This window comes from Myripristis murdjan, chromosome 23 (genome assembly GCF_902150065.1).
Source record: "Myripristis murdjan chromosome 23, fMyrMur1.1, whole genome shotgun sequence".
NCBI lineage: Eukaryota > Metazoa > Chordata > Actinopteri > Holocentriformes > Holocentridae > Myripristis > Myripristis murdjan.
The window spans coordinates 13,346,784-13,369,197 of record NC_044002.1 but is presented as its reverse complement, the minus strand read 5'-3'; the positions used below and the strand labels follow the sequence as shown (position 1 = coordinate 13,369,197).

The following is a 22,414-nucleotide window of genomic DNA, read 5'->3' as shown; positions in this document are numbered from 1 at the left end:
CCACAACCGCTCTATGAAAAAAAGTAGATCTGTCTGCTACTTGGCTCTTACACAGCAAATGAAATAGAATCAATTTCTGCCGTTATTTTGAATTAAGGCAATTGAACACGACAAATCATATTTGGATTTCGAAAATTGGAGCTTTTGAGGAGCTCTTGAAGGCAGCAGCGTTCGCGCTGCCAGGTGCAGGAGGATACAGAGATCACTGCAGCCGCAGCCTGCTTCTCTGCGCGGCCGCGGTGGAAAGCTGCCAACAGCATGTATAAAACGGACTTGGCAGCTGAATCTCTCCAGACAGAGTGACCGATCATGGCCAGCCGGTGGAGAGACGGCTCTCACATCCACACGGGAGATCACGCCAGCGGGCTAAAGACTCCGGGAATGCACCGGCAACAAAAACCGTCCAGAGAGACCGAGGACACGGCGGAATCGGCGCGGGAGCTACCGCGATGGATGCGGCTTTATTTCTACGGGATGCACGGAGTGACGCTGGATGTCCTGCTCTCAGCGGTGCAGGGGGTTCTGCATGACCGGGACCCCAAACTGGTGGGCTTTTCCTCTCCGTACCTTTGCATCATGCATTCACTAACCCACTTCGCGTTGGAGAAGATCTACTCACAGAAGAGGTGTTTCCGAGGTCGGCCTGTGGTTTTTCATCTCGTTTTCTATCCGTCCGTCTACATTGGGCTGCAGATCCTGATCGGGAACGTCAACACTTTGACCGAGCAGGTGAGAGTGGTTTCAGGGACGCAGCTTGCGGTGCACTATATCCTAGCTCTCTATTTCGCCCAGGTGTTTCACAGGGGGCTGTCGCGGCTGCAGTACCATCCCTCCGGGCCCGCTGACCCCCAAATCAACCCCCTGCAGGAGGACAGCGATCCCCGGGGGCGTCCTTGCGGTCTCCCCGGCCTGGTGCGGTTCCTGTTTTTCGGCATGCACGGCTTTCTCGACGAGGTGGTTTTCACGTCGTTATTCAACCTGGTGGAGAAGTCAGACCGGACACTCAGTGGCCACACGTCCCTGTGGTCTTTCCTGATGTATGGGAGCTGCAGTTTCGTGGTGGAGAAGCTCTACCTCCACTTGCACTTCAGGAGAGGCTGGGGGACGTGGCGGCGGCTCCCCATCTACATCTGCTTCATTTACGCGTGGGAGCTGTGCTGGGGCCTGGGCCTCCGGCAGTTCAACGCCTGCTCCTGGGACTATTCCCACTATCCCCACAACTTCATGGGACTCATCACCCTCCTCTACCTGCCCGGATGGATGTGCTTGAGTCTGTATCAGGACGTGCTGTCCAATGTCCTGCTGAAAATCAAGTGCGCCAAAGATGAAAATGATTTGACTGGGGAGACTGGAGATCACCGGGGCGCTGAGGTCAATGGACAGCCGGAGTCCAGAAAAAAGCAGATTTAATTTTTTTTTTTTTTTTTTTTTTTTTTTAAGTCAAATTTGTTGAATTATTTAGCAAAAAAAAAAAAAAAAATAGCAACAGTTATTTACAAAACACGCAACAGGCATATGATTATTATTTTTGTGGAGAATTATGGAGAGGACACAATAAATAATTTAGATCAAGTTAATAACACAAAAGGCAAGGGTTGTTTCTAGCATTACACCAGAACAAGAAGTGAAATCATAAGAGGGCTTTTATTGTGACTATCAAAAGTGTGTTTTTTGATTCACACTGTCACATAGTAAAGTGTCTTCCTCTGGAACATTGGGTAGCTGTATGAACAGCTTTTTATCAACAATTCTCTATCTTTTTGCTAATCTGAAGCCTATTAGGCTGGACCTGGTCTACCAAATGTGACTTACATTGTCTTTGTTTATTGCCTGATTAGGTCCCAAAATGAATTAATGGTTTAGGATTCAATAGTCAGTGGCTTAGGCCTTCTGTTTGTCAGTGGAGTCAATTTAAAGACGTTTAAGACCCCCTTATATGGAAGCAAAGCTGTTTTAGAGAGAAGATGATTTGGGGAAATCAAGCTCTGGTATTTACCAGGCTAATGAGAAGTGCAAATCCTGGTTCAGGTTAGCCTTGCAAATCGAATAATGGTTCATTAGGCACTAGGGGTCTGTTTCAGTTGCCCTAGCTCAAGATAGTGTTAGTGTTTTTCCAAAGAGATCGAAGTATTCACAGCAGCTCTGACTTGAGGAGAGCACAGTGTTGTCAGGAGATATTGAGTAAGGGGCTATAACACATGCACAGTTAAAATTCTCTGCACTCCAGTTTGGGCTCTGGTGTCAACACTGTCCTCTCTTTTACAGTTTGTAGGTTATAAACTTTCCCATGCCCAGGTGACTTGAATGCAGTGAATGACCCTCATCTGAGTCTCCAGCTCTACAAAGCCTGATAGTTATGGGTCCAGGACTACAAAGAGACAAACAGAACTAACACAGACCCTGATTCTATACCTAACCTGCCTGGTTTTTAGGTCATATCAGTTATCCTACTGCCATTTTTATATGTCTGGTGTAAAATATCATATTGTGATTTTAGAAGTGTGAACATGATTCACATTTTTAATGAACTCCGTGGCAGGCTAATCATTATATATGTTACATGCATTGTGGCACGTCTAGTTTGTCTTTTACATATGCATTGGCATGCTTTTACCGTAGCTCATATCTGCATGTTAATCAAAGAGAGAAAATACCAAAAAGGAAGGTTTTTGTTCCAAAAGGTGATATATCCATTTCCAAAAAATGTTGCTGCCTGAAATGCAGAAGTCAGTATTTTTAAGGTAACTAATCTTATTTTGTGGGCTTTTTCCATGCTGGCAATTAATGTGTCAGAGTAAAACTTTTTTTTTTCTTCTAATGGTTGATTACATTTTGGAGCAAACTCCCCATTTTCACTCAAGCACTTATTTATATTATTATAATGACATTTGAATATTGCATGGTCACTATGAAGAGCAGACAATAACCCAGTAACATGTGTAGCAAGAGACAGCCTCTAGCAGAATGGATATGACAAGCCAAGTGAGATTTTACTGTGAATCTTTTATGAACCAAACTTTACTGTGCTGGAGTGCCTTCCTGTTCAAACTGAGGCAGCTGGACTCAAAGAAACCAAGGCTCTGTGTCCACCAGGTTCCTCTATTTATTTAGTGCTGCTGATATGCTTGTGGGAAGTGGTCAGCAAGCCTGCCTTTGTTACATCTGACTATTAAAACAAATGTGAACCTGTGAAGCACAGCAGTCTTTTGCTAAAAGTGATTTCATCAGCATCAGACATCGGCATTATAAACAAGGAGACTGGGAATCCAACACTGTAGGTACCTGGTGGACACACCGCCTAGCTGATGTGGTTGTTCTTATGAACGGATTTGCCTAGTGCTAGACTAAAAACACTGTCATAAAATAACCTATGTTTGTAGAAATTCAAAACAGTTTGCAAAATATTACATTTAAAGTGTTTATCAAAGGCTTATAATATACACAAACTGCTGCGTCCAACGCCAACAAACCTAAAATGTGTTTAGATATGATAAAATAGTCGGATACCGCTCCTGTCCCATCTGCAAGAGGGTTTCAAGTTTCTTCAGTGGTAGAGAATAGATGGGCTTCCAGCATCTGGTTTCTGAACGTTTAAGAGAGAGTAGAGAAACTAAATTCACCACAAAACACCAAATCCTAGAAACTGTCCTGGCTGTTTTACTCCTAATACGCAATGAAGAGGTTTGGTGTAGGATGGTAATCTGGGGAGGAGGGAGGGCAGGCGTTAGTCACATTTTGTGGATATAAAGCACTGAGATTCAGGAGAAAGCACTTTTGTCATTACTGTCTTTATCTTACTGTGAGGGTGTGAAGTCCCGTGTTTCAAGTCTAGTTCCGTCATATTCATTTCTAAAGCACTTTCCTCTGAGCAGGTGTATCATAAAGTGCTGGGGCCTATCTTGTTAAAAGTGTACTATAAATAAATAATGGACAGGCATCCTTCCCAGAGTGTGCTGTGCATCAAGCCTCTCAGAAGTGTCTACAGAAACAGCAGGGAAGCTCTTGCCCACTGGGCCGTTCTGGCTGAAAGAAAGCTTAATTAAACTTAATCCCTGAATCAAGTCCCTGATAATGCTTAATTTGAAGTGCGTTGCTGGGTATCAAAAGTGCATTACAAGCGCATTACAGCGGCAGAGGGAATAGCTATTAGCAAGACATTGCCCTAGAAAATGTACAACCCCTAAAAATTTTTACATACTATGTGTATAGCATAATATTTCATGCTGGAACACTCTGATCGGGCTCATAATGTGTTTTTAATATGTTTCCTACTTGTGTTCATCTCTACGGGGCCAAAGCATGGCAACCAATTTGAATACCTTTCACTGTGACTATATGAATTCTTGTAAAGTTTGTCTGCTCTGCTAGCCTCTCTGAAAGGTAACAAACTGTCATTTGGAGTGAGGTTGTAAAAGAGACAACTAAGGGACAAAAAATAGCATCCTACCCAGGGTAACTGGCGTCACTGTTGAAGTTGGATTTTAATTATTACGTAGGATCTACAGGTCATCAGTGATGTAATCAGGTGAGCTCAGCACTTAGAACTTATGTGAATGCCACTAAAACGGTAAATGTTGTGCTTTATTTCTGATTTGCTTAACACACAGTCGAGTGTATTTGAATGACCTTGAAATGCATGTTCTGCTATTGTGAGACGTGAGGATACGTTGTAAGGGTTAAAAAAAAAATGCTGCACTTTTAGTGCAGGGCAAAGTAATTTTTTTTTTTTTTTTTTTTTTTTATCCAAGTTGACATAATAAATCTACTGTTATGTACAGTAGGCACAGCATTTACTGATTGAGTTTCATAAATTGCTTGATAGTTTGTGGACATCATATTGGTACCATACTGATCTCTGTTACACATTGATTTTAAGATATCAAAAGATAACAGAAACATTAAAAAAAAAAAAAAATGGATGCTTGTTTTGAGAATTCACATTTTTTCTTAGTCTATGGTGTGATTGTCTTTAGAAAACACATTTGGCACAAATGTTACAAAGAAACTCATTCTCCTTAATGAACTCCATGCACTGTATTTTTATTAGACAAAGCAAAGAATCAAGAAATTGTTTCAAAATGTCAGAATCATAAATATCCAACCTCCCTAATCCTACCTGTAGTAGGTGTATTTTATTTCCAGCTGGTTCTACAAACTTGGCAGCTAATATTGAGGTATGTCTCAGTCAGCACTTGAATTCTGAACCATGTCTACATGTCCAACTTTGAACTTTTTACAACCTGAGGATTTTCAATGCCTGCATAACTGTGATTTAATCATACTTCACTTTTGTGCTGTGCTACTCACCAACAAAAAGACAGAACTGCTTCTCACAGGGTATGAAAGAACTAATTCTAATTTAAGTCAAAAATGCATTGGGCGACTTAATTGCAACTGGATGTATTGGATGTATGTATGACTTACATGTTCATTAAACCTGAAAGATTCCTTTGACAAAACTGTCCATCCTCCATTTTTTTTTTTTTTTTTTGGTTCACATATAGGTCAGTTATCTAACTAAATTGTGTCCAAGTATTTCTGTGACATGCTTTCATCATGCAACCAACCAGGCAAGACCAGGGAAAAGCTATGATCTCAAATTTGTTTCACATAATAAATCAACCTCATTAACAACACGCAGATGAATAGTGGCAGAAGGGGAGCAGACAGGGTAAACAAGGCCTTTCAAACTCGGAGGCAGCTGAGAGATGGATTGTGCAATTAGAGGGCACAACTCAGTCACTGGAGTTTGTTTCCATACTGTGTACACTGAGTGCATGCTTTTACATTTACTGCCTTTTGGTTTTTGCCACTGTCAAAACTCACTCCTGTGACTGCCAACAACAACAAAGGATGTGACCCAATTTCAGTATCAATCATTTTAGGGAACACTTATTTTGGACAAGTGAGACCTGTGATCGTGAATCAGCGTTCCTATATTTAAGAAATATGGTTGTAGAGCTCTTTACGCAAGACCTTATCTTGTGCACTGTCCCATAAAACGTATGCTTCACCTCACATTCAAAGTCCACATGCACAGATGACTGGTCAAACATGAAGGGTAATACACTTGTAATATATTGCCTGTAGTATCCGCCTTATCTCAAACAGGCAACTTCCTGCTGCACACTCAAACATTCTCTGTGCTCTCTCCTCTACCCTCATCCTTGTCCTGTAAAGATAGTTGTCATGATAAATGAAACAGGCTTCAAAACAAGATATCAGATTGCAAGACAAAATTGCCAGTGTTATGGGGGGAGCCAAGTATGTTCAACTAAATCCTGCACTTTGTTCACTTAAATGTTGACTTTGCTACCTCCGAAGCTCATTTTGATGTTTGAATACGACCTTTAATGTGTGTGTGAGTCCTAAAATGAGCTTGTAATTTCCTCCTTTGAGTCTGTGAGGTTTGCTCTAATTTTCCAGCGGTCTGAAATTCGTACTGTTGCAGTGTATACATGGGTAAGTTGTCAAGGCAACATGCACGTGTGTGTGTTTCTGTGTGGGTCTGTAGCTGCACCAAAAGCATGTCAGTGCAGAGTATTCTCTCTCTCTCTCTCACTCTCTCTGCAAATGAGCTGTAGTTGCATGATGCACTTCAGTTTCTGTTGCCATAGTGACAAACAAATCTAACAAATCATGTAGCAATGTTATTAAGAAACTGTTCGCCAGTAAATTAATCAATCAACAATCAACTGGTGATTTGGCTAAGATGCTAATTCGGAAATGCAATGTCAAAATATCCTCGTTCTCACTGTTTTTCTGTCTCTGTTTCTGTGCTGTCCCAGACAGAGGCTGGACTGGCCCCTTAGAGATCATTTTTATTCCCTACTCCACTCGCCCCCAGACACACTAACACACATTTATGCACACACATTGACGCATAGGAAACACTCAGAGAACATGACTAATACAACAGTGACCTGTCGTATCTGCTGACAAGGCCCTGATGAGACAAACATGCCCTAACGACCTCTGGCAAACCCAAACACCGGCAGCCAACTGCTCAATGTAATAAACTGTCCAAAAGTGTAATAACATTGCATTATTACATCACCATGTGTCTGTTAATTGGCTTCAACGTCCTTCCACCACCTGAAAAATATGAAGGCTGCATATATTTATCTCTCTTCCTACAATTAGATTATCTATAAAGCCCTGTTGCAGGAATGGGATGTTGACCAGTCCCTTAACTTATTACATATAAGAGTCAGCTTATTTTATGTTTAATGTGAGCTGGTACTCCTGTAAATGGCCTTGAAGGCATCAGTGAGTTTGCTAGTAATAATACAATCATAAGTAACCAGCTGAGTTATTTCATCATGATGTCATTATTGCATGATGGGTTAACAATATGTCATAGCCCATAAGAAGTAATGTTTTGCAATAATGAGCAGTGTAATGTTACTACACTGTTCAACAGTTTATTACATTGAGAGGTTTTTCACATTTTCAACCTTTTTTACAGAGACATTTTAAGTGCATTCTGCCAAGTTATTCATTCTTTATTGCTATCCAGCAGTTATTATATTTTCAGTTGTTACCATAGATTATAGAAACCAGTGTTGAAAAAGCAATGGGCTGATCAGTGTTACTGGCATCTTACACCCGACCATGTACATACCTGAGTCTGCTTTATTCTCATCAGCTGCCGGTGTGCTGTGCTTGTAGAAATTATTTTTGCATGTCTTATAAATATAAAGATAATCCTCAGGGAACATCCCTGGTATGTGAGGTAACTTTCTTATCAAATACTGTGTATCATTCCAGAGGATCAGTTTCAATTAAAATCATGTGCACCGTCAGGATGTGCACAATGTGTGAATGGGTTATAGGCTTTTTAGCTGATAATCGTATTATTATTAGCCCCTGTGATTTATGCAACAGTAATGCAGCAGTAGTGTGTGAGTGTCTGTGTGCGTGTGTGTTCATTTTAATTGGGGTGGGAGGTGCATGGGGTGGTGTGTGCTGAAGTGTCCACTTGTTGTTACACTTCATCTAGCAGAGGATTGCCTTACACACTTCCAGGAATAGCATTGTCATGGAGCAGCACTTGTGATCGAGGCTTAGGGGATCCACAGGAGCTGTTAGCATTCAAAGTCACTCTGCCCCTCACTCAGCTCACGGCAGTGTGTCTACACACGGAGGAGGACAGCACGTGTTATCTGTGTATGTGTGAGTGGTATGTACATTATAAATGCAAGTATGAATTTATGTGAATGAATGCACACCTGCCTGCGTGTGTGTTTGTGTGTGTATGTGTGTGTGTGTGTGTGTGTGTGTGTGTGTGTGTGTGGTGGTGCAGATTCAAATTGCTCAAAAAGGCTTTAGATTCAACAATGGCCTCACATCGAGTTGAGAGCCCCCCACAGTGAAAGAATGCGTGACCTTAAAGTACATTAGTACCATTCAGACTTATATGCCTACAGCCCCAGAGCAAGAAAAAATAAAAACAGTTTAACTGATTTTGTGGGATTTGCAAGGTTCATAAACCATCAAAACACCTAAAAACCCTTTTCAAAATATATAGCTTGCAAAACCCAGAATACTTTAGTGATTTTTCCCCAAGAAATAGACTGCAATCTATCCAAGTTTCAACCAGTAAAACAACTTTAAGCTTATGTAAAGTTATTATGTGCAATTTCTACAACTTTAAAATATTATATAGAATCATAAGCTGACCGTCTATTACAGATTCAAATCTTAAGAAATCAAAACTTATATGTTTATAGAACAAGGACTCAGCAATCAAGTAATATTTGGGTGGGACCTCCCATTTTTTTTTTTTTTTTTTTTTTATAAATAGGTGCCTTCCTGTCATTTGTTAGTTTTTGTCAACACAGTCAGACACAATAAAAAACTAATTACTCATATTTATTCAGTCTTATATAGATTTAGATCTTTTAAATTATTGTGTCTAATATTCACTTTATTCATTTTGTATACTATTTCACATGTACTACTTTTAAAACTGTTGCATCATGTGGTTTTTATCATCAGCATTAAGCATACAAATTAACAGTTTTGGACATAGAAAACACATTTTTGACACAGATCTGATGGTGGTGGCAGTGGCCTAATTACAACAAACAGTTCCAGCCTTTTCACCACTCAACTCAAGGCTTCCTTGCTTCACAACTTTAACCATTTGCAACAACTAATACCAAAACAAGGGGTGCAAAACTATGCTCTAATTCACTAGACTCGACGATACCATTTGCTCTTCAGACCGCAAACATCAATTTTGCATTGTCATGGTACTGGCAGTGGTATTAGTGCTCAATCAATATGGGCTTTTCAGTGGCCAAAGCTGATGCCAATATTTAGAAAGCAGAGAGACCGATGGCCAGTACATAATGCATTTATGATGGTTTGTTGTTGTTGTTGTTGTTGCTGTGGAGTTTTACAGTTGGATCCTTTTTGATGAACTCCCTGTGGAGGCTGAATATTGTGTCGGTCGGAATGGTTCTCTTATTTTTTATTATTGTGCCCTGTTTGTCAGTCATCATTCATGGATCATTGTGGTCGAAAACCTGAGCAACCTGGGTTCGTGTTTGACTGTAAGTTGTTTGTGTTTCTGTTTTACAGTGTCACATTTCAGCTCAAACTGTTTTGTCTGGTGTATAAGACAACATTTCTTTTGAAGCCTGCCTCACAGAGTCAAGTTTCTTTGATTCTTCAGCAGGTCGACTGCTTGTTGTTTGCATTAAATTCTTGCATGAGACAGTCGTGGAAGAGCAGGGTTTTCTTGATGGAGGAGTTTTTGACTCTGCTTCCGTGTACCATCTGTTTTCTCTCGTCACCATCACTTATTCAGTTTGTTCTTATCTTTTCTTATCTCTTGCAGTTTATTTTTCAAAGCATTCATCTCTCACAAGAATCTTGCTCTTGTTTTTTTTCTTGACTTTTCCCACACTGTGAGCTAGCTCCTGTATGTTTGGATCAAATGGTCTGTCTGAGGGAGTTTCTGGGCGTTCTGGACCCTTTCTCTTATGCTTTGACTCTTACTGTCTACATTTCAATGCCTTTCTCTTACTCCTTTTCCCCCTTTCATTCAAATCACTGATAGTTTTCATCTTCCCATACTGAAAGCTGCTGCCTAACCATAACAATATATTGTAGGCTATATGGAATTGTATAAAATGATTCTGAAATGGTGCAACAAAATTCATTTATGGTTTTAGTCACTGGGGACACATACAGTAAATAATATTGTAGGCCTATGTGTAAAAGAAATAAACGGGAAATTATGCATATTATAAATAGAGGACAATAAAGAGGTTAATAGAACATTACAAACCATATTACTTCTTATTGTGATTATAGATTACTAGTAATCTATATCATTCATTTTCAGCTTTCCTTTGCTGGGCGTGTTTTCGCCGCAGTTTCAAGAATCAGTGTGCTGAGTTTCAAAAAACAATTACTGAATCCTGTTTTCTGGAGTGTCTGTTACTGAGAATTTGCGAGTATTCAAAAGTTGAACTTTATGTTTTTTATCTCCAGAATGTGGTATATTTGAAAGCAACTATTCATTCACTCTAATCCTCTCTGCATGATGACAAGCCAGTACAACAGGGAAACATCAGTGCTGCTGCTCTCTGTCCCTCCTTTTATTTACATACATAGTCAAATCATGTACACACACCAGCGGCAACAATATTGAAATCTCTCATTGAAATAGTACAGACTTGTTAGTGTCTTCTCAGAGTTTGTTCTGGGATGATAGTGGTACATGATCATACAGTGTATAGTTTCCTCATGATATTAAAGGCCCAAACCCCAGTCTCAGTCTAGTGCCCCCTGCTGTCCTGACAATATGTAGAGGACCATGTCGGAAATAAATGTTTTCACTTTTACATGTCATCACTTGGATTTCTATCTATCTATCTATCTATCTATCTATCTATCTATCTATCTATCCATCTATCTATCTATGTGACTGATGAACATGGCTTTTATATCTGTACATGTCACATATCCAGATTTTGGCCTTGCAAATGCCAGCAAGAACATGGATTAACAATACGTACAGAATGAATTATTTTTCTTTACGTCTGAGAGAAATTATCTTCATTTCACTCTAAAGCTGTCTAACTTTCAGGTCATGGCTTTTAGATAGTCCTTAACACTGGCCTTAAACACTGGCCAAAAATGTAAAATATGCATTGAACCAAGCTCTCTGAAGACATTTTTCTTGATCCTCCTGTGCCACACAACTCATCCCTTTTCCATCTATTTTGAAAACGAAACTGGCATCTGTGCTCAGTTATAAATGCAAAGAAAAGACTGAAGGTGGAAGCACAGGTCCTCCACTGAAAGTTAAACACTGTTGAATGTCATTCATCCAAACCTCAGAAATCTGTAGCTCCAATGAGACAGGCCCATAACTTCTCTTATCATTATGGGTCCTGCCTAACAGTCATAACCTCATTTTGTTCAGGTCTGCATTCGGATGTTTGTGTCTTTGACAGCATGTGTGCAAAATTCACTAAAAGTTTGTCCAACCTTGTGGCAGCCCGAGCTGGGGAGGTCACACCTGTTTCTGGGCATCACTATGCAGCATGATGCATGAGTAGTCATGGTATGCCACAGTCAATTAAGCCTATAGGCGAAAATCTCATCAGCAGTTTATATTGATTCTAAATGAGCTGAGTCTTCCTGAGTGCTTCCAGTCTTGCTGATGATCAGTACCTTACCTCAGCACACTCTAATCTAATAAAAACACAATTAATTGGTGATGGAGTGTTTCAGAAAATCTGTGTCTTTCCTCTCCTTCAAGAATAACCATCAAAGTGTCCTAAAGCAAGGCACATGTAGCTCAATTGATCCATGGAGATACTCAGGTCCTCATTCACTTAGGCTGCATTGTGGACGTAATCTGCAGACTCTTGTGCCTAATTTGCTTGAGATGAAAGATTTCATCTTCATCACTAAGAAATGTGGAGCAAGCAAGCCCTTGGAAAGAGCACTACACACTAACAGCCCCCGTTATCATCTGGAAGAAGGCGATAATGGGCAGCTCGCATGTGTGAATGCATGTATTAAGTGGGAAGAAGGTGCATTTAAAAAAAAAAAAAAAAAAAAAAAAACAGCACCTGTGCTCAGTTGAAGACCCTCCTTGAAAGTCTCGTTACAAGCCCAGCCCTCAGGTTCGTTTTAACATCTCCTTTACAAGACTGGCCTGTTGCATATCATCCAGCATGGCTTTATTCAGCGTCTTGGTCTTTTTGTACAGCCCTTGCTTCACACGAAATATCAGGTCCTTGGCTAGCTCTCTGTAGTTCCTGGGTGTACAGGTGAGGCCTCTGTAGCACTGACAAGTAAAGCTCCTGCTGAACATCTTCAGGTCTGCGAAGGAAGGTCTGCCGACAACCAGGTAGCGGTTCCGGATATGCCGAATTTGGAAATTACCAGGACTGAGATGGAGGTAGTGGTTTGAGTCTGAGTTTTTTCGGACGCAGCGCCCGTTGCCTTGACACAGGAGGTTGCTGCAGAGCTGGGCGGCTGCTGTGACGTTGGTGATATACGGGTTGAGAGTGAAGGTGAGGTAGGATGAGAGGGCTTCACAAGAGGCCTGAGGAGCAGAGAGGAGAAGGGTTAATAAAAACAAAGGATGAGGAACTTATTCAAAAGTAAATGTGTGGTCTATGTGTTTCAAACAATTCACTAAAACACGACTCCACCGTATTGGTTCAGTAGTGGCTCAGTAGTGGTCAGCTTTTAATGCATTTTCTATGAATCTACTTCCTTGTAACACCTGTTAATGTAAACCAATCACTAACAGCACGACACACCTAAATCAACACATCGATACCAAAGAGATGAGAACCCAGCAACACTTATTTTGAAAAATGGGTGATGAGGTGGCTGCATCATTGTTGTGAACAAAACCTTCAACATGTGCTATTGGTATTCTTGCTGCATAGTTTGCAACCTTTCAAGTGCCAAAGAACTGTCTAGTCTCATGATGTATGTCTCGTCCGAGAAGAAGCCTGCCAGAAGGCTTGGCACACCGGGCTGTTTGAGCCCCTAACAGCAGAAACACTCTCTGGGCAAGCTTAACAATTTCATTAACCCATAACTTGCTGTAATTTTATCAATAAGTAATGCATCTTCTCATCCACATGAAAAAAAAAGACAGCTAGTAGAATAGCACCTTGCATTTTGTTGTTTGTTGGTGTATTTTTCTGATTATCCCAGATAACTGGTCAAATATAGACAAAGTGATGCAATGCCGTGCAACCACAAGACATGTTGTATGTTGAGTACACTGCACCGCTACCAATCATAGACACCAATAACCCACAGCTGAATGATCATGCTTTCAATTTGTTGATACACCTATATGTCCAACTTAAACTGAAAGCAAAAAGTTCCCTCTGGTTTTCTTGGTGTTACTGAATATCATGTTGGGAAATAAATGAAATCACTAACTCTAATCGAGGTAAATGAGCAGGTTGATGGAAAGTGTCCACATTACATTACATTTTACAAAAAGAAGACATTTAACACTGCGAAAGTGTCTGAGGGTGGAATGTTACATTAAGTTCATTGTGTTTGCACAACAAAGTCTCCATCAGAACATGTTCAACAATGAAACCCACAATCATCAAGCCAACCGTGGCTTTCCTGGCATAGATAAACTAAAGTCACTGCAGTGCCAAGCAACACAATCCATCAGTGCCTCAGTCATCAAGATATTGTCAGTCAGTCACAGGGACCAGCAGACTCCAATTATGTCTAAATAAGCTCTTTGTCTATGTCCTGCTACCTGCCATTGGTACAGTGTTGTGTTATTCAGCAGTCCAGTGGAGGTCTGCAGTGTGAGGTTACCTTGTCATTGTAGTCAGCACTGGCCCCCCATAGCACAGCGCCAGACACTCCCACTGCTGCACTCTCCCCTATGGTGCTGACCAGGTCCCTCTGGACACATACACAAATGAATATTCGTTAATGCACACACACAAACACACACACAGTTGACAGACACATGCATATAGTATACACAAGTGCAGGTTTGTATAAAGAGACACACAAAACCAATAATGCATTTGCACAGACAGGTACCACTATGAGTTATAATAGTTCACATGAATCGATGCAGGTTAGGTAATTGGCAATATCAAGTAAAGTAAGCTACATAACTGACAAGATCTCAGTTTTCACAGAACAGATGCAATGGAGCAGTAACTTGATCTTGCCAAATAGTGAGTCTGCACTGATGTATGAAAACTGTACTATAACTCATTTATAATTGTTTATTAATGTTTACAACCAAAGTAATAACCTAATAATAAACAATTCATTATTGTAAAGTGGTACCCACAGATATAAACCAAACAAGTGGCATTCATAAAAACATGCAAATGGAAATGACAAGCAATGTACAAGCGTGCACACACACACACACACACACACACGAACAAACAAATAAACATGCAAACTGCACAGACTCTGCCACATGTATTCTTTAGACACGTCGTAGGGGGTGAGGAGAGAGGGTAAGGATTATTTCCTCAAATGAATGTTACCACCGAGAGACGAGGATATTCTTACACAAAGAAACCAAACTCCTCTTGGGTTGGACCTCGGGGTAGAAAACCTGAGGTGAGGTGAGATGAAGAAGTAACCTAAGATGAACCTAATCTGGTCAAGTGGATGCCTATTCGTCAGTGCATGGTTACAAAAAGCATAAATCTTTCTGTGAGTAAGGTCACTGAGAGTTGCTCATGTTTGTTATTTATTTAATGACACCTAACCGATTCTATTGCCATGCTGCATGCTACTTTGCAATCTAGTCTTGTATGCAGCACAGTACCATAAACAGAAGCTTGAAACCAGCTGATTGCAGGTATATGTATTATTTCTTAGACTAAATAAGTGGTATTATGATAAGACTACTTTTTAATAAAAATTCAAACCAACACATAAGCCCTCTTTGTTCACCTGGCTGAGGAAGCGTCTGTTCTGATCGATGAAGACAGGTCGAGTGTAAATGAACACCGGTGCATTGGCAGTTTGTCTGGGCAGGGACGACACCCTCAGAGCCTCCTGGACACGGTTTCTCACCATTAGCACAGCGTTGTAACTGTCTCCCAAAGACGCCTGGAGCAGTGGAAGGGTGCAGGAAAAAGATCGAAATCCACAGCTTGAAAAATTGTATTATGCCTGTTGTGTTCACTGTATGTCAAAAAAAGGTTTTTGTCAGTCCTATAGTGGTAACACATGTGTTGGACTTAATATTTTGGATATCTTGGACTTGAACTTGATACTTTAAACAAGAATGTCTCCTTCCTTAAGTGAGTTCTCACCCCCAAATGTAATATATTGTAAACAAGGTGGTTGAACATCCCCACCTACCTGCAGGTACACAGAGGGGTAGAGGGCAGTGCTGGATTCCCACAGCCAGAGCAGCTCATCGTTCTGCCTTCTCACCTCCTTTGAGCAGTGGCCTGTGTAGCCGGGCTCCAGCCAGCCATAGTTGTAGCAGTTAGGAAACAGGTAGAAGCCCCAGAGGTAGTTGGGTCTCATAGCTCTGCCCAGTGCCAACACTGCTGACATGAAGCTCCTGGCTGCCATCTAACATGGAAAGAAAGAAAGAAAGAAAGAAAGAAAGAAAGAAAGAAAGAAAGAAAGTTACATGCTACTCTGGGCAGGATGAGTGAATGGAAGGAATGAGGGTGCTATATTTGAAATAACACAAAACAGGTGAAGGAAGAAAACAGACCAGAGACACGTGAGGAAAGAGGGTCAGTAGGCGGGGAAAAACAACTGACAACTACAGCAAAAAGATGGTTTAAAGCAGAAAGGAAGAAAGAGGGGAAACAGGAGGAACTGAGACAGGACAGGGTGGGGGGAAGGGAAGAGAAGCATCACCCCTTTAATCAATATTTCACAGTTGTCACTGGCTAATTAATTTGTTTCCTCAATATTCACAGTTCGTTCTTACCTGGAACTGTTGCTTGGCTTTTGATATGGCTTGCTGTGATGTGAGCGTGTGGTCCCTCTGCATGGCATGGGCCACAGACAAGATCTGGTAGATTCTCTTGGTGCCCCAGTTTCTTTCCCACAGGGGGCGCCACTCTTCCCAGTCTATTACAGCAAGACCTCGGCTGGTCCTGGAGGAGAGGAAGAGGAGAAAGAGGACAGCGGGATGAGGGGGTTGATAATGACACAACATGGATGAAGAAGAAGTTAAAGGTCAGTGTCAAAGATCTCATGCCAAAGAGGGAAAAAAATAAGATGATGAATAAAGACACCAGTCAGTTTTCAGGGAACTAACCTAGATGGGATGTAGTAGTTAATATCGGCTCTGGCCTTGTTCATACTGGCTTTCAGGTTGCCTCTCTGAGGTATGCCACCATGAAGCTGTTTCCTGCCTGCATGCCTTACATGTGGGTAAAGACCTAACCGGTCTGTGTAGAACAGAGACAGGAACTGGCCTGGAACCTACAGACGAACCAAGTTAATAAGTTCATCATACTGAGAATTACACTTAGATGAACACATTAAGGAAAAAAAAGGAAGACTTCTTACTCCTCCAAACTGTAACTGTATGACTATATGAAACTGAGTAATCATGGGGACCCCTTGCTTATGTCACCTTGTCTGTTGTCACTAAATTTCACCAATAAAAAAAAAAAAAAAAAGAAACTGAGTAATCATGTTTTTCACTTTACCTTAGCAGGTGTGGCCACTCCTTTGAAGGGTGAGGTGTCAAGTGAGATGTTGTACCTCTTACACACCAGATCAGGGATGTTCCAGCTGACGATAAAAGGCTGGTGCTCAAACAGTGGGTCTGTGGTGTGGGGGGGAGGAGGGCGTGGAAGTAGTCTGGGCTGGAAAGGGGTGGTTGTTTTGGGAGGAGATGAAAATGTTCTGGGAAGAGTAGTAGGCAAGGTTTTGGTAAGTGGAGATGGTGATTTTTTGGAGATTGAAGACAGTGACACTGTAGGAAAAGGAGATGTTGAGACAGGAGAGGAGAGCTTGCGGTTATGTTTACGAAGGACGGCAAAGTGAGCGGGAGAAGTTCTAGATACACTGGAAGACGGGAAGCTTTTGGGAAGAGGGGGTATTGAGGTTGAGTTAGAGGGAGGAAAAGATGAGGTTGTTGTAAAAGGAGGTGGCGAAGTTTTGTGAGCATGAGTGAGAGGTATGTTGGTGCATTTAAGAGGTCTGGCAGGGCGAGGAGGAACAGACTTAGGTGGAAGAGGTGACAGTGAGGTTTTAGAGAGAGCAGAAGGGGAGTTTCTGTGCAGGAAGGTTTGTGTGGTTTTGAGGAAATTGCAGGGAAAGGGTGGCAATTTACAGGGACGAGGGGAAATGGTCTTTTGAAGAGGGCGTTTAAGAGCGCAAGGAGGTGGGAAAGGTTTAGGGGGGCGAGGAGGAGGGAGATGTCTGTGGCGACAATGGATTGAATGAGGACGTAAGGGGGCTGGTTTACCAAGACGAAGGGGAACGGATTTTGTAGATGTGGGGAGATCCGTGGGTGATGTTTTGGGGAGCAGTGACACTGATGTTTTGGAGGTAGCTGAAAGCAGTTTTGAGGGGTATAAGGTTGTCATCGAACTTACTGAAGAAGATGTTGGGCTGATGTCAGTAAGGGAGGTGTAGGTTGAGGTTTGCATGTAGGTGGATGATTTTAGAGTAAGAGTAGTAGTAAAAGCGGTGGGATTGGTAGTTACATGGTTAAAGGCTGATATTGTCACATTGTTGACAGATGCTGCACTCAGGATCGGAAGCAAAAGAATAGACCAGAGATACAAGATGATGGTTGAGAAGAGAGACAGAGTCAGATGGGGAAGGAGGGATGGGGCGATTGAAAGAAGCAGCAGCACACAGTTTCTGCTCTTCTGTGTAATTGAAACCATCCTTTCACCTGGCTGAAGAGACACAGAATGAATAAGAAAAAAGCTTGTCAAATCAATATTCTTCCATTCCCTCATGTGCTAATGCTACTTGTTCACTTGTTGTGCATATATAGTATTTGCAAACATGACACATCCCTTCACTGGCGAGGCAGGATGTTTGCATGAGGTGATCCATGAGAAATAGCATTTTACACGTAAGATATTCAGATTACGATCTTGAATGAACATGTCTGGGGTATCCAAATTGGTAGAGGTAACTGATGAGCCGAGATTGTTGAAATTCAACGTCTACCGGTCTTGGGAAGTCATTTCTCTATGTCTGACTCATTTAGTTACTTTACTTTTACTTATATTAAATACACAATCCAAGCATCTCAAGCCCTTTTAGTGAAGCTGTTGCATCATTAGGACCAGCCTCTGTGTTGGACACCATTATATAGAAACTCTGCCATGAGGAGGAGGAACATAATTTCACAGGTTTTTCATCATGCTGCCCAGCTGTCATGCCTGACCTGAAATCCTCGCTCTCCACAATCCCACAAGACTCTGTTCTAGTTTTTCCAGCTCTAACATGAATCATGAGTTTTTCTCTGATGACTCCAACACAGTCCCACCAACTCTCATGCAATCTGTCAAACCTGGCATGATTTCACTTCCCCGTTCTCTCACTCCCTCCCCTTACCTTGCCAACCGTAAACCACAAACTAGAGCTCAGAACCATGATGTGGACTCATGTCTTCCATCTTGCCAATCCTAAGTCAAGATGAGTCTTCCTTGCCAACCATAGACCACAAACACATTGAGAAATCCTGACATGAATAATTTAACACCTGTGAACTCTGTCAACCTTAAACCGACACATTGGACCTCTTACCAACCTCAGCTACATGCTATATGGCTAACCTAAATCCTCAGACCCAATGTATAGATTAAGTAAAAAGATGCAGTACCGTACCTGGACATCACTTAAGCAGAACCACTTCACCACAAGATCCTTGATGTGATGATTAGTGGCTGGATGAATGCCAAAACACAACCAAAGGGAGCAAAAAGAGCTCTCGAGAAGAGAGGGTGAGAGTAAGAATATTCTCACAGAAACAACATTATCCAGTCTCGGGTGGGAGATGAGTCCAGAGGGAGAAAGGAGAGGAGAAGAGAGGAGAAGAAAGCGGTGCAGGGGGCAGAGCTGTGTACAAGGATGCACCCTGTCCTCTGTTGTTTTTTTCCCTGAAAAATGTCTTGTTATGATCACCCCGTGCCAAGTTTGACTTGGAGCAGAGGGGCAAGGCACACTTGGGTGTGAGGTTATGGAGCGTCCACTGTCTGCATAGTGTAGTACAATGTTTGGGTAGGGCATTGGTGTGGCAATCAGACTGTTTTTAGATGGTGATCATGGTGGTGCATGTGGACTAAGGACTGGGCTTTTTTTCTGGTAATGCAGCTAGGCAAGATGGACCGGGCATTTATTTGTTCTGAATCATTTTTATCACTAATTGATGTTATAACTGCATTATCAAATCAAATCATTATATTTTGTAATTACAAAATGTCACAATATGCTTTACACAGATATTGAGAATAAAAAATAAATAAGGCAAGTAGACAAAATCATAATAAAGTATTTAAAAAGATATATATAAAGAACTAAAATAAGTATGACATATAATAGAAAACAGAAAAAACTGGGTAGGTAGAGGTTTTTGTGTGTGTGTGTGTGTGTGTTAAAGAACAAAATGTTATCTGGTAAGCCTCCTCCATGGAGGACTCAGCCAGCTGGGTAACCTGTTCTGTGACCAGTTGGGAGAGGATGTTTCATGCACTGGTTAGGTCACTGGTGAACAGGAGCAAGGCTGCTAGACAGAGGCAGGCGTCTGAGTAAAACCTCTCTGGGTGATACCGGGACCGAGTCAAGTTAGGCAAGCTGCTTAATAAATATTTTGTACAAGGTTCAGCAAACAGAGCTTGTCACACCAAAGTGTGACAGCCCAAAATCTAGCTACAGTAAATAACATCTGAGGCTGGGGTGGCTGTTAAAGCAGTGGACTTGGTGTATGGGAATACTTTCAGACATAATCGAGTGTTAACGGTCACAGAGCAGGGTTTACATAAGTTAACTTTTTCATTCCAAAATGACCCATAATCTGAAATTAATCTTTTAATACTGGAGATGCATCTTCTTACATATAACTATTTTTGTAAGGAAAAGACTTGAGATAGCTAACACTGTCGATGGCTTTACATAATGGGTTATTACTGTGAGGGTTAAGGGTTCAATATGTACTAGGTTGACAGAAAAAAATGTAAAAAAAAAAAAAAAAAAAAAGGCTTTAGATCAAACTATTAACCATAACCATTAAGAAAGAAAAATTAAAAATACCATATTATTCTCATATGAGAGGCTTTTGTTGCAAAACCCATCAAGTGTGTGCAACACTTTCCTGGCTATGTGTGACAACATCCAGTATTCCTGTCTAGATTCCTCCAGGCTCCACAGTGTCCGGGTGGTTAGAGGTTACAGGATTGACTCCTACAGTACCCACTTTGACTGCCATATTTATTTTTCTTGAACAAGATGCTGAACCCAATACTTGCTCTCTCAACATAACTCACTCTGGATAAGTGTAAATGCAAAGGTAAGCTCAGCTAAATGTCAATAGTCTAGCACCCTAAACCCTTACATACTTTCCAAGCAAGCAAAACAGTTTGACACATAATTGGCAAGAGAGCAGTTACATAATAAGCATAATCCACTTCTCTCTGTATGAGTGGGGAAAAAAATCGCAGTGAGAAAAAGGTCCTATATCTGTGACACACACACACACTCACACACACACATCTTGATACAAAAAGCTGTGACTCTTCGACAGCTTGTCAACAAACATTAGCTGACACATTTGTGTGTTTCAGAGAGTTAAAAAGGTCAAAGGTCACCATGCTCATGCTTTTATCTGTCTGTGAGCTAAAGAACTCCAGATGGCCAAGACATTGTACTGACCACACATATAAACCTAATGTATAAACACTAAATATCGCACATTATAGTTTCAAGTAACAGAAAAGGGCGCTGGCTTTCCAGCTTTCAAAAGTGAAGTGTACTCTTAATGCTTTTACCCTTAGCTGGTACTGAATATAGACTTTGTACCTGTGCTTTCCTTGTGTGAATGTGTGTGTGTGTGTGTTCATATGTGTGTCCAACAAATATCATATACCATTTGCTGGTGGTCGGCTCACGGATTAGTGCGAGTGCGAACATGGGACAGTAACTTTTGACCTAAGGACGGTGTTGTGGGTTGAGGCCAGTGGCTGCCAGGGGCTGCCAGGGGCCATGGAGGCTGGTGGGGGGTTGATAGTGTTGTGGGTGTGACCAGGAGTGGGTGGGTGATGGCCTCAGATCACATTTTTGGCATAGAGAAAAGTGAGTGGGTAGGTGATTACTATTGTGGCTCCTAGGGGATCCATGGTCACCACTGAAATCAGAGGTAAATACAGAAGTACAGAGAGCACGTTTTTGAAAACACCATAAGTAACATTACTATATGGCCATGTTTCAGCTACAGAGCTTTTTTCTGCAAGAAGAGGTCATAGCATAATTTTACCTTCACTGTAGGAAGACTGGCTAATACTCTCTAGGCAAGTGTGTCCAATGCAAGTGACTTTTAACTAGTAGATGAATGTCACTCTCCCTACTCTCAACAATTACTAGAACAATTTTGGTGAACGACTGAGTTTACCAGTTTATGTTAATGATTTCTAAGAGGCGATATCCTCTCATTTCTTCTCTATACTGTTTATGCTGTAATATTCTTAAAATAATCTGATGTAATTTTCAGGTGCAGCCACAAGATGGCAGTTGTCACATTTTACAAATTTTACATAATATTGCCTCTGTATGTTCTTTTCTTTTTGCCTGTGACATCAGCATGTTCCTGAGACATGAAGGTATGGAGAAAGGAAATCTGCATGAATAAGTCTCTGTGGGCCAGATGAGATAAGAAGTGTTTACATTAGGTTATTTTAGATTTTTTTTTTTTTTTTTTTTTTTTAGATTTTGAGACAAAATCTTAAAACGCAGCCTACTGGCAACTACTTTACTGCCTGTGAATTCATTTGTTAAGTAGATGGGACAATAATAGAGGGTCAGCCACTAATTAGCTACTAAATAGTTGGGGTGAAAATGAGAATCAACTGTCTTTGACTGATTTCCCATTTACTGCTGAGTGACTTCCCTTTGATGCTTGCCTCCAATGGGCCAGGAGCCACTGGCTCAGACTGGGGCTCTGGACAACCTCCATCCTCCTGGTCATTTTGAAACGATGTGGGAGATTCTGGAAGGGAGACATCCTTCACCTCAAGAGACCCTTCAGTGGTAAAAGTGCAACTGTGAGCCACGCAGGGCCAAGAGTATGTAGGCTTTCAAGCACACACTACACTAGGTGGCAGCCTCTGTAGTCTTGGCTCTCCATGACACATGATTGCCGATCCCTACTTTGAAGTATGGTGAGAGGGTTTTTTTGACTGGAACAGTCCAGAAACAGTGGGTG

General features: G+C 41.4%; 2 protein-coding genes across 2 annotated transcripts; one reads left to right on the top strand and one right to left on the bottom strand.

Annotated features, from left to right (window-relative positions):
• The first annotated feature begins 244 nt into the window (after positions 1 to 244).
• On the top strand, positions 245 to 5,443 carry tmem229a (transmembrane protein 229A). Its single transcript, XM_030045329.1, has 2 exons — positions 245 to 1,313; positions 2,266 to 5,443. Exons 1-2 carry the CDS (start codon positions 310 to 312, stop codon positions 2,270 to 2,272), a joined length of 1,011 nt encoding a protein of 336 aa, XP_029901189.1. The 5' UTR covers positions 245 to 309; the 3' UTR covers positions 2,273 to 5,443.
• Positions 5,444 to 12,148: 6,705 nt separating this feature from the next.
• On the bottom strand, positions 12,149 to 18,594 carry LOC115355576 (hyaluronidase PH-20-like). The gene is made up of 9 exons (XM_030046434.1): positions 18,556 to 18,594; positions 17,447 to 17,592; positions 16,683 to 16,767; positions 16,286 to 16,452; positions 15,953 to 16,121; positions 15,364 to 15,582; positions 14,950 to 15,108; positions 13,837 to 13,926; positions 12,149 to 12,577 (listed from the first exon to the last, which is right to left on the bottom strand). Exons 1-9 carry the CDS (start codon positions 18,592 to 18,594, stop codon positions 12,149 to 12,151), a joined length of 1,503 nt encoding a protein of 500 aa, XP_029902294.1.
• Between the last annotated feature and the right edge of the window lie 3,820 nt (positions 18,595 to 22,414).